This window comes from Penaeus japonicus, unplaced genomic scaffold, assembly GCF_977035675.1.
Source record: "Penaeus japonicus unplaced genomic scaffold, GWHDUDI00000001_assembly GWHDUDI00000020, whole genome shotgun sequence".
NCBI lineage: Eukaryota > Metazoa > Arthropoda > Malacostraca > Decapoda > Penaeidae > Penaeus > Penaeus japonicus.
Window position 1 is genome coordinate 14,383,680 of NW_028234422.1, and position 12,500 is coordinate 14,396,179.

The window sequence follows — 12,500 nt, forward strand, 5'->3', positions numbered from 1 at the left end:
TCTATTATTGGGCTGTCGTTATAAGTCTCACCATTTTTAAATCATTTTTCTCTCATTCCAATATTGACCATCACTCATTCCCAGGAGTCACGAAGTAGCACGTTGTAACGACCATCATTTCATGGACGTAGTTTAACCTTGTAGTCAGAGAGTACTTGTTTCCACAAGCAGTATCCCGAACACCTCAGGTTCCACTCCAAGATTCCCTTTATATGGCTGAGACCTCAAGACCATCAATACGGTCCATCCTGTTAGAACTCGAAGCTTTTCTTCCCAGACCATCAACAAGGTCGTTTCCTCTTTGCATTCGAAGCTTTTCTTCCCAGACCATCAACACGGTCCACCCTCTTAGGCTTCAAAGCTTTATCTCCGAAACCATCAACAGGCTTAGAATTCAAAGCTTTTTTCCCTCAGACACAGATCATTGGAATCCCTCTGGCTCAGCACTTAATAGCATCTTCCTTTGGCTTAGGTTGTTTCTTCGTATGGTGGCTGACTGTTAAATGACACGACACACGATACACCTTAGCACCCTCTTAGCCCCCGAGAAGCTCGCCTGGCCCCATGGCAGCACACAGACTGCCATGGGGCTTAGAGTAGTCTTCTAGCTTAGGGTCACGGATTCAACATATCCAATTTCGAAACTATGGACGAATGATGATTCATTTTCAGCTTAAGAAGCAGGCGGTATTACGGTATTATGTTCGTCGCAAAATTGATAATTGATTAATGTGATATCAAGACTGACTGGAATGTTGAATCCTGATAACCGATGGCTGTGCATCATATGAATGCATGATGCAAGATAATAAGGCTTGCACATCTGAGAAATAGACTTGGTGGATGTTCTCCATTAGATATTGATGATGATGAATAATCCTCGTGTGATAAATACCATTATACATCCTTAAATGGAGACGAAAAAAAAAATATGTAGTTGTTTTTTATTATGATTTTTTTCTCTCTCTCCCTTTATTATTTTCCAATAGCTTTTCTTAGTGTTATTTCAGACAGATTTCTTTTGTATAGACCAAAATGTTCCCATCCGATTTTCATTTTCTTTTTCAGGAGGTGAGAAACTCATTCTCCTGACGGAATGGATAATTATATTCCCCGTAGAAAGTATACGCACGACCCCCATTTTAAGTCCAACAGCTGATAACTGAATTACTCCTGCCCGTATTTCCAGAAAGTTCTCTTTAACCAACTTCACTCATTTAACATGGAAGAGTTCACTTGTTGATTGGCTTGGTTTGGATTGCATTCGTGATAACACCATCTGTTTCTCTCGCATTTCATTCTTTCTTTACAGTTTAACATGTTTCTTTCATTCCGTAAATATTCTGGCAATATATTATTTGTTTCTGGTTTTGTTTTTGCATTTATTTCTTCTTTCTTTCCACTATCTTGTGCTCCCCCACGTTCCCCTTTTTGTCCAAAGCACAACAAATCGTGATCTCGTTCAGTTTCCCCTCCGAGGTTTATTCATAAAGAAAACGGAGTGCAGGAGGAAACCCATTTTCTATGTTACATCGTGATTTCCATATAATGTATGTGTGGCCCTCCCTTTTTTATCTTTATTCTGCGTGATTCTGTTTTGCTCTTGTTTCAGACACCTGATTCTTGGTTATTGGGTTCACTGTATCTGTACTTTACAATGTAATCCTCACCACTGACTAATATGGTGTTGTACTATGTAAATGTTTTATCTGTAATATATATATATATATATATATATATATATATATATATATATATATATGCATATATATATGTATTTATGTATATATATGTATATATATATATATATATACATATACATATGTAAACACATACACATATACAGACTCATATCAAATCCATTTTGGAGCTAGTACTCTTACAAAAAGATTTCAGAAGCGAAAGTCATGTACATAGCCTTTGTTATGATCATAAAGACAAGACTAAGAAAGTATGCACAACAGCATAGCAGTTGTAATGCAACAGACCTTACTGACATCCGCCTTTGCTTTCGCGGTCTGACTCACTGTCTTCTTCCAGGATGGCGTCAAGAAGTTCGGCGTTAAGAGCGGCGGCGACAAGGTGAGTTCCCTCGTGGCTTAAACTTTTGTGAATTTTGAAGATAAAAAAAAAAAGGAAAAGTTACTTATACTGAAAGATTTGAGATAGTATTGTATGAGAACAAAAAATCATCATGCAGTACCTCCCTCGTTCCCTCATTTTTCCATCGAGTCATTCCCCTCAGGACTATCTTTCAACCCTTCTCTCAACCATCAACCATCAACCATCAACCATCATCCCCCGATCCACCCATTTAACCCCCCACCCCTTTCACCGCCCCCCTCTCCCCAATCACTCTCCCCCCCCCTCCCCCCACTGACTGACCCTCCCCGTCTCTCCCCCGCCCAGTTCTCCAACATCCAGGCGGCCAAGGGCGAACTGGGCAAGACCCGCGAGCAGCTGGCCGAGGAGAAGAAGATCGCCCTCTCCATCCGCGTGAAGCCCCTCTGCGTCGACGGCGTTGGTGCGTCCGCTCTCCGCCAGAAGGCCGAGGAGATGTGGAACCTCATCATCAAGCTGGAGACCGAGAAGTACGACATGGAGGAGAGGATGAAGCGACAGGACTACGACGTAAGTGGGGTGGCTGGTGGAGGAGGAGGTGGAGGAGGAGGAGGAGAAAGAGGAGGAGGAGGAGGAGGTGGAGAAGAAGGAGGAGGAGGAGATACTTAGTGGAGAATAAGGAGGAGTAGGAGGAGGATGTAGTGGAGAATTAAGGAGGATTAAGTCAAATTGCTTTCATTTTGCTTCAAATTTCAGATTTAAAAAAAATATATATATCTTGATATTCTGATTAATTTCATTTTTTTTTTTATCACTTTTGATAATGTTTTGACAGCCTTTGATTTAAGAATTGTACCAATACCAATTTGTTTATAGTTTAAATTTTCTACCATAGAATACACTTATATATGACAATTCACATATTCGGTCAAAGTCTGATACACTGTTAAAATAACCCAGAATACCCATGCTCCTCCAACCCATTGTTCCTTTCCAGCATGTGTTTTTTCTTCCGGAAGTCATTCTATATATAATTTTTCGTTTCATATTTTTTTACATGGTTGTGATTTTTTACAAGCTTTTAATCAATCACCCTTTTTATTTTGCTTCCTACACCCCCTTTCAAAAAAAAAAAAGGAAAAAAAAGTGCTATGCCTGCAACCATCACCCAATCCAGATTCAAGCCATTGGCTTTCAATGTGCATGATATTATTAAATTATAACTTTTTTTAACATTTGCTATTGACATACTTTCCCCAAGATCTAAAACACAAACGCTGGCCACTTTTTTAACTTTTGGTTCCTCACCCTTTTTTTGGGCTTCAATTTATTACATCTTTTGCCTTTTTTCCTCTTTTTTGCCAGTGCATGATCCATTTTTTTCACGGGATCAGTATTTTTTTTCTGTATCCTGCAACTGAAATTGCAAATGAAAAAGGAAAAAAACATTCAGAGAAAAAGACATACGAGCCCTGCATGTACCCGGTCCCTCCTTCAGTCCGAAAGAAGAATAAGAACCAAGAGAAAACAAAGGAAACGAAGAGGAATCCTTATCTGCATTTTTTAAAAAGAAAGTGTCATTTACGAGTTCACTCTAAACCCGCGGAACATATTTTCCTCTCTCAGATTTGTTTTTCTTCTTCTTCTTCTTCTAAATAAGTACCTTTGTTCTCAAGTGACTTGTAAATGACACATGGAAAAGTGAATAAGGTTTTCCTCTTCAAAGACGAACAGTGATTCGTTTGCCCAGAAATGATTAGCCGAGGGCGTTTTCTTCTTGTTATTTTTCCCTCCCGTTAACAGACCTTTCACTTTTCTACCACGAGTATGTAGTTGTGCCCGGACCGGTACTCCTTATACACGTCCCTGGTAAATAACTTCAACTTTAAAAAAAAAAACAAGGCAGGCTCTTATCGGTAGCGTTTTAGCTCCATTTTATTCATTTATATATTTATTTCTTTTTTTTCTTAATCCAGAGATTTTTTTTTTCTTTTTTCTACAAAACCATGATTTAGAAAAAAGAAATCGAAATTAACAATGCCCACTGGGTTGCCCACATTACAGCTGAAGGAGCTTAGGGAACGTCAGAAGCAACAGCTCAGGCAAAAGGCCCTGAAGAAGGGTCTCGATCCCGAGTAAGTCCCGAGCGCGAGCCAGCCGCTCGCTCGCTCATCTCACCTTCACCAAAAAAAAAGACATTGTTCATCTCCTTTCTTAAAAAAAAAAAAAAACATCGACGCATTTCTAGATAGATCGTTTCGATGAGATCATCTGACGCACAAAGATTAGCTCAACATCTTTCGTTATCATTTCCTTCGTTTTTTTTTCTGAGGGGGTGGGGGGTGGGGGGAGGGAGTCGAAGAAACGGGACATCCGTGCGATCACCTGGCGATTATTTTCTTTGCCAAATTAAACTAACTTTATGCATGGCTGATCTGCGACTAACCCGTATGTAATATGCTGTTAGATATCATAAATTGGACCATGTATTCTTTTAGTATTTAAAAGATAAATTTATATATTTTCCCCCAGTGTATGCTGTAGTATAGGTTGTGACACCAACTTTCCTTAAAAGATGTTAAATCTTTATGTAACTATCATCACTATGTACCCACTTACTTAAAAAAAATATGTATAAGATATTCCTTTAGATCACTAACAACACCCTTGACAATCAAAACTTTTCTTAGTGTTTGCCAATCCAAAGTCCGACCTGACTTGACCGGACTTGCACGTTGCCCTCAACCCCGACCCTATACGACCTCCTCTCTTACCCTAAATAAGCCCCTGACCAGCCTGCGACCAGGAATCTCTTTGACCCACGATTTGTGCTATGGTTTTACAGCTGAAGGAGTTGAAAGAACGTCAGAAGCAACAGCTCAGGCAAAAGGCCCTCAAGAGAGGCTTGGAGGCGGAGTAAGTCTTTTCGTACACGTCCTCTTCTGCTTCAACCAAACAAAACAATCTTACCTTTTTATTTTTTTTCTCTCTCTAGCCTTACCGAATTCAAATATTTGTTGCATGAGACCTCGTCCTCGTTATTTTTTCATTATCATATATATATTTTTTGCAATTTGCCCTTTTTGTTTCGCTCGGCATAAAATAAAGGCTTCATGATTTTGCTCATCATGTGGCCTGTCTTGGTCGCTTCATTTCGTGAAGAAACGCAAACGATCTGCTTTTTCTGTTTTTGTTTTACAATTTTACATCTCTATTAACTTTTAATGATCAATTTGATATTTTACTTTTATTTTATCTTCTATTCACACGTTCTTTTTCTTCTTCATTTTTTTGTGAGATCAAAAATGTTGTGTTTTGCGAACGGTTCGTCCAGTGTGTGACGTCACCCTGTCTTTTGATCCGTGCGCTAACAACAGTAAACGCTTCAGGTCGTCCGGTGTTCGTTGTCTTGCCTGCATCTTTTTCACTTTTTTTTCTTGATATTCTAAAAGAACTTTATTTTGATGTCTGTCTCAACGTTAATTCTGTTTACGTCGCGGTAAAATGAGTTTTGATCATTCTACTGCGACCCTAAAAAAATGGCGACTATTAGCCTTTTTAGTAGGTTTAGATTTCAGAAAGACGCATGTATACACGGTACAATATATTTTTTGTATAGACAAGATACAATCCGTTACTTCTCAAGCAACATGACGCTATGATTACTACGTCTGCCAGAGAAAAAGAATCAATTTATAGCTCAAAGCGTATTTCCCTATATTTCCCTTTCTTCACCTCTCTTTCTTAATAGATTATATACTACTTTTCTACCTCCACCTGCCAAACTTCCCCTAACTAATATTTCTCTACGACAAGATAAGAAAGGTTTGGATTCTATGACGTCTCTTAGAAGTAAATATAAACAACCAGTAGAGTATAAACAGAAGTAGAATTTTTGTGTGTGATGTGATTAGTAAAACGACAGATTTATGAGACCTATGTGCTTTTGCAATAGTTTCCTATACAGTAATGGTATTAGTTTATAGAATTTTGTAAATAGATCTTAAACTGGTAACCCTTAATGAATCGTCTTATTCTGTCAAAAGATACCGAAATAATTTCTGAAGATGGTAATTCTTAGCCTTCGAAAACGGGAGTGATTGCTCTTATACGCATCACAGGTATGACTTTATTCATGTTAAGTTGGATACATAATTCAGACACCAGATTGATCAACTATCTGAATTTGATTGAAATATCATTTGTCATTTCCCACACCTGTAGGCTTGCACAACCACACATAGCGATAGTTACAATGATAGTTGTAGCAATGGTCATCATTATCGCTGAGGAAAATTATTCATTCAATCACCCAAACCGCGGATACAGTAAAATACAGTCGGGTTACACGACTTTCACTTGCTCAATGAGAATCACTTAAGTATAGTGCCGTGTAGGTCATATTCAAGGGTAGATTCTACGGATTCTATTCTAAGCCTCGGGCCAAGGGTAACCGCTAAACCAAGATCTTTCACGAACTCATACATCTGCAAGACTTTGAGAGAGACTTTTGGAAAAGAGATTCACCTCATTTGCATATTCACCCTCGGCCTGAAAGTCTTAGAATTTTGTCCTGGCGTCTTCCTCCATCGCAAGAAAAGAACGTATATGTTTTCATGTTCAGTTTGTCCAGACTCTAATGTACATGTTTTATATGTATTCTTGTTTTTATTTTCGGTTTTCATTGATTGGAGTCACTTGGCAAGTAAAGACTAACCCAGCTCTATGAATTGCCATTGTAACGATATGTTCATGTTCTCTTTATTTTTCTTCTTTTTTGGAAAACATAATTAGCGTCTGGATTATTTAAGTCGTATTGTGTGGAGAGACTGTGTCAGTGGTTTCTTATCAACGTCACCATACGAATAGCAGTTATAGTATTGATGGCTTTGATAAGAACTGCTGTGTCTCGCCTTGACATAACAGCTTCATTCTGGGAGCACCTCTATGGCGGCTACCCAATCTCACTGACATTTTTAGTTCATTTCATTTTTTCTATCTCTCTCTTTCTCTTTTTTTCTGTTTTCTTAATTCAAGATTTTCTTTGAATGATATATATTGAAATATGGGCATAGTAAAGTGCTATACTTCACCATCTCTTGTTATGACTAATCTGTCTCCTATTTGGCATCAGGGCTCTCACCGGAAAACACCCGGTAAGGATGACGACGTTTTGTATCGTTCATTCATTTGTTGATATATCTGTTTATATTCTTTATTTTCCCTCTTATTTTGAATTAGAAAAAAACACTTGAATTCCTCATTTCCTTTGTATTTATTTTCATACATATTCAAAGACGATAGATCCCCATTCTTAGGGGAAATTATTCATTTTTTTCTTCTTTTGAGGGCAAAAAAAAAAGAAGAAGAAAAAAAATCCCCATTGTAATTTTTTCGATATAGAGGTAAAACAAATCATTACTCTCCCCAAGTTTTTCTTTAATTCAGGGAAAATTACTCGATAACGCTTTTATCTTTATTTTTTTTAAATCCTAGAGGGGAAAGAAAAACACTTCCTAATACTCTCTCTCTCTCTCTCTCTCTCTCCTCCTCCGCCCCCCACAGCCAAAGATTCAGACTGCCTCCAAGTTCGAGCGACGCACAGACAGGAGGACATACGACGACAAGAAGAAACTCTTCGAGGGTGTAAGTATTATTTCTTCTTCCTTCCTGCCGTCGAGATCAACTTTTTTTTTTCTTCTATATCTTCCTTTTTATTTTTGATTTTGCTTACATATTTTTTTAGTTGCTGATGAACAGATATTCATTTCTTTTGTTTATGGTTTATTTATCAATGTTCATTTATTTTGCATCGTACACTTTGTTCGATGGAAGAACAGATTTTAGATTTATGATTTCTTATTGGTTTGTGTAAATAAAAAAAATCATGTGTGAAGTATATTATTTTTTTTTTACAGAATTGTTATTAGATTATCTTAAGTTATTTAAGTTAAGGTTTACTTTCTGTACATTTCTTTTTTTCCTTTCGTATTTCCTTTCGATCTCTTGGACAACTAATAACCTTTCAATGGCTTCTTTTTTCTAATCTTTATTATAAAGTTCTTATACCGTAGGCAGATCGTTCTTAGCTAATGATTTCACGCTATTACAAAATAATTACTTCTTTCTCATTTCTTTTTTTCAATTCATTTCTTTATGCTTAATCTGTAGACAGCTTCGTTTTTTTCTCTCTTCTTCCTAATATCTGAAAATGACAACTAATATCTTCAACCACAGTAGAGTAAAAAAAAAAAAAAAAAAAAGAAACTCAATACGTTAGGTTCATTTCTTTCAAAATCCATTCTGGATTAAGAGTTTCAGCTAAGAAGCTATAGCTGTCAGATTCTATTTGTTAAGACACACAATCCAGTGCTGTCTCGCCTTACACACAGGGTTGGGATGTAGTTATCAAGGAAGAAATGGAGAAGATGTGGAAGGAGAAATACGAAGAATTTATGGCAAGGACAAAGAGTGAGTAAAAGGGTTACTGGGTGATCGGAAACGCTTTGTTGCTGCGCTAGATCCTTTTTATTTTTTTTTTATTTTGTCCACTTTGGCAATGTTCCTGCCTATTAGCGGTATCCCTACTCGAAGTACCAGTTGGCTACTCCTTTCTGTTTCTTTTTCTTTTCTCTCGCTTTCTTTAGTTTAGAGGAGTTCTCAAAGGTGAGAGAGTTTGTCCAGCGCCTTCCCTCTCCTTCTTTTTTCTTGTTTTCCTTAATGACCTGGTGACATTTACCACCAGGGCTGGGAAGTTGTTCACAAAGAAGTTCTCCAGAAAGTTTGGGAGACGAAGTATGAAGAATTTATGGGCAGGTCGAAGTGTAAGTATAAGAGTTAGTGACCCTCCCAAAAGCCCCCCCAAGCAAAGCTCCCCCGTGTCTACCTCCCGAATATTTCTCTCACTCCAAAAGAAAACGCACACAAATCCCAGTGGCGAGCTCTTGAAGAGTGGGTGCGTTGCCATCCAGTTCTTTCTTCTCCTTCTGGTGTTGGCGACGCCAAAGTATGGAACCCCCTCCCCCCCCCCTCTACGCCCCTCCTTTCTCACTTTTTATCCCCTGTTTATGACCTCCAAAAAACACTTGTACCTTCAGGGCTGGGAAGTTGTACACAACGAGGAGATGGAAAGGTACTGGAAGGACAAATACGAAGAGTTTGTCAACAGGACGAAGTGTAAGTACGGGCAGCTAACACTGGACACTGTGTCCAAGATAGCAGGAATGGCCCATGGCGTCGCTCGCTCGTAGTTCTCAGAGTAGACCGTTGAGACTCTCCCCGTTAGAGTTAACACGTGGTAGAGGAAGCGCATGTCTGACGAGTGCCTACAGTGCCTGACGCATCGCACGGTCTCGCACGCGTGCCAAGGGCTTTCATGAGCATGACTCGCATGGTTCCATGAGGGAATAGCCTCGTGGGACCGCAAGAGTGCATGACAGGATGTCCAGAGCACGGCGTACGTAGAAGGGCATGCGCGCACAGGACGCACGTGTTAAGTCTGCGGTAATGGGAGAATGGAGAGAGAGGGAGAGCGAGAAAGAGAAAGACGGGAGATTCTTGTCTTCGGCTTCCTAACTGAGCCTACTCTTCTTCCGCCTCCCCCTCCTCCACCCCATCCCCGCCCATGTAGTCCCCCTCCCCACGCTCCCTCGTGGGGATGTGGAGTAGTAGATCCGCCCCCACCCATACCACTACTATCCCCACTCGTTGTCTACCGCGGAAATGACCTTTTAAGCTGACCTTGGCTCATTCCAGTATCTAGCGGACACGGCTGCGCCCCCAATCAAAGCCTGGTTTAACGACAAAGAAGCAACCAAAACAAAAAATACCCGCTGATTGTCCGTTTCTAGTCTTATTTATCAGTACTTATTTCAGTTTTTCATTATTTAACGTTTCCCCTCGCTGTATTTACCAAAAGGCCCCTGCCTGTCCCCTTGTTTTACGATGTTTTTTTAAGCTAAAACTTAGAACGATCCCTTCCCCCTTTCCACACCTTCCTCCACACCGCTTCATTTTGAACATTTTATCAAGTTACGGTTTTGTGACGTTAATCCGTCTCCTTTTTTTTAAATCTGAATAGGAGTGAAGTAATTTGTCGGATATTTTTATCTTATTTTTCTTTTCTTTTTCGAATTCACCGGAAAAAAAACGTTTTGTACTCTTATCTCTGTAAGACACCCGGGCCAATGCATCTAAGCATATGCATATATACATTTTTGTTCCCCAGCACCTCCGTACATCCCACTTCCCCCAAAAATGTATCACTTTCCCCCTCTTCCCCCTATTTTGTGTGATCCTGCGACTTCTCTTCCACTTTTATTACTTGTTTTTCCCCACCGCCGCCTCCCGCGCGTTTCCTAATGATTCGGGTGACCCTTCTTTTCAAAACCAGATTTTTTTTTTAATCCCTCTCCTGTTTTACGATCCGACTGTGGACTAAAACTAAACTGTCCTCTGTTTACTTCCTCTCAGGGACTTATTGACACTGCGGGAGAAGAGCGAGAGAGGAAATGGAACGAGCTTAAAGCGTTATTTGAAACCCGCCAAAAGAGTAAGTCTGAGAAGAAGCGGGTAAACTCCGTGCATTCTCATTGGCGCTACTACGATCATCTTTATTTTATTTTCTGTCTGGAATAATCACAGCTACATTACTATTATTACTATTATTATTAATCGTCGTTAATGTTTACTTTCATTACATTATTTTTTTTTCTTCTTTGTTTACGGCTGCTCTTGGATGTATTCCAAGCAATTATTTTCTGCTCTTAAAAATCCAAAAAAAAAAGAGTTACTGTTACAATAACCCTTGATTTTCCAACATGGCGCCCATACTGGTCGCGCGCTACTTAACAAACATTTCGTTTTCTTTTATTTGTGTACTTTCCGGCCGCAGTTAATCTACCTTCTGGCCAGACGGGCACATATCTTTATTCTTATTAATGATACGTTATTATTATTATTTTATTTCGAGTTGCTTTCCTCTCTACGCTCTCGCAAAACATCCACTAAAAGTGAAACCTGGCGTCGCAAATGCATGCTTAGTTATTTTCCACGTAGATGACGATGGTAAACAAATCGTCGTGTGGTAATGGTTCATGAAGGTTTGTTCTACTGTGTGATCAATGCCAACCGAGCTTCACGTCAACAGTAGACCTTCTTGTCTGAATCAAGTGTAGTGTAAATGTTTGATGCCTTTTTCAGCCTCCATTCATTAGCATTCCGCATGTTATCTCCAACGCATTACTGACTGTCATTTCCCACATGTTCACTGGTGATATTATATCCTCGTGTACTTACGTCGACTTACGAGTAAGTAAACATATTTTTGGATGTTGTCATATATCATTTTTGTTGTTGTTGCTCAACCTTCCTTGTTATATTTGAAACCTAATTTTATTTTCGGTTGACTTAAAATACCAATATTAGTGTTTGTATAAATCTTACTCTCCATCGACTGTGAAAATATCGGTGAATACTACCTTCACGGTGAAAGAGTACTGCCTTTTCTAATTATCATAAAAGAAGGAGTGTTATTACGAGTTCCATGTAATGAAAGAAGATTGAATATTATAATAGTAGCGAAAACAATAAAGAAGTCTTAATACTCAATACAAAAGATAGACCTATGCACTATAGAAAAGGTCCAATTGCTCTTACCCCGTGTCGCCCCCCCCCCCACCAATGCCCCCCTAACCCCGTTCTCGCCGCCCCCGCAGCCAAGCTTCCCAAGTGGTTCGGCGAGCGACCAGGCAAGAAGGCCGACGAGCCCGAATCCCCAGAAGAAGAAGAGGGCGGTGAGGAAGACGAGATGCCACCTGAGCCTATGTACGAGGAGGAAGAAGAGGAAGAAGAGGAAGAGGAAGAAGAGGAGGAGGAAGAAGAAGAGGAGGAAGAAGAAGAGGAGGAGGAGGAGGAGGAAGAGGAAGAGGAGTGATGAGTAAGTCTACCGTATAACTGTCCTAGAAATAGCCGAATCGATGTGAGAAACTGGATCCCGTGGAAGGATCGATGGTGTTTGATTGTGATATGATGATAAAAGATGTCTTTGGATGTCGTCGCGTTATTTTGATTGCGTCATAGCATGTGAGCATACTCCGTGGGGTGCACTGTGTCCGGTGCATCTCGTGACTGTACATCAGCGAGCAATAAAAGTGATCCAACTGAGACCCATCGTTTCTTTCAGGTTTTCCTCTTCAGCGGCCTCTCTCACTCTCCTTCATCCACCGACATGTCGTCACATTCTCACTCTCTGTGTTGTTTAACATCTTTATGTGAATATTCTAACAAGTTCTCTGTTTTATGGAGTCAACGATCAGTTGGTTTTAAGTTATCATTATTATTATCATCATTATTATTATTATAATTATCATTATTATTACTGCGATTATTGGTTGGCGGTTAGTTAGTCAGTGGTGGAGGCGCGAGCCCCGGCGACACGA

The 12,500-nt window shown here is 39.6% G+C and overlaps 1 protein-coding gene across 8 annotated transcripts in view; it reads left to right on the top strand.

The window, feature by feature from the left end:
* The window catches only part of up (Troponin T, skeletal muscle), a 14,114-nt gene that overhangs the window by 1,153 nt on the left and 461 nt on the right, over positions 1–12,500 (top strand). Inside the window, exons 3-10 of one of the 8 annotated variants that reach the window (XM_043009647.2) lie at positions 2,041–2,082; positions 2,410–2,631; positions 4,126–4,196; positions 7,196–7,217; positions 7,627–7,707; positions 8,454–8,532; positions 11,778–11,998; positions 12,245–12,500. The exon at positions 12,245–12,500 is cut by the window's right edge and continues 461 nt beyond it. In XM_043009647.2, the coding sequence (XP_042865581.2) occupies positions 2,041–2,082; positions 2,410–2,631; positions 4,126–4,196; positions 7,196–7,217; positions 7,627–7,707; positions 8,454–8,532; positions 11,778–11,995 (735 nt within the window). In that variant the 3' untranslated portion in view covers positions 11,996–11,998; positions 12,245–12,500. Of the gene's footprint in view, positions 1–2,040; positions 2,083–2,409; positions 2,632–4,125; positions 4,197–4,906; positions 4,978–7,195; positions 7,218–7,626; positions 7,708–8,453; positions 8,533–8,806; positions 8,886–9,158; positions 9,238–10,533; positions 10,613–11,777; positions 11,999–12,244 lie in introns of all 8 variants that reach the window. The other 7 variants (XM_086548036.1, XM_086548038.1, XM_086548037.1 and 4 more) reach the window with 7 other exon arrangements.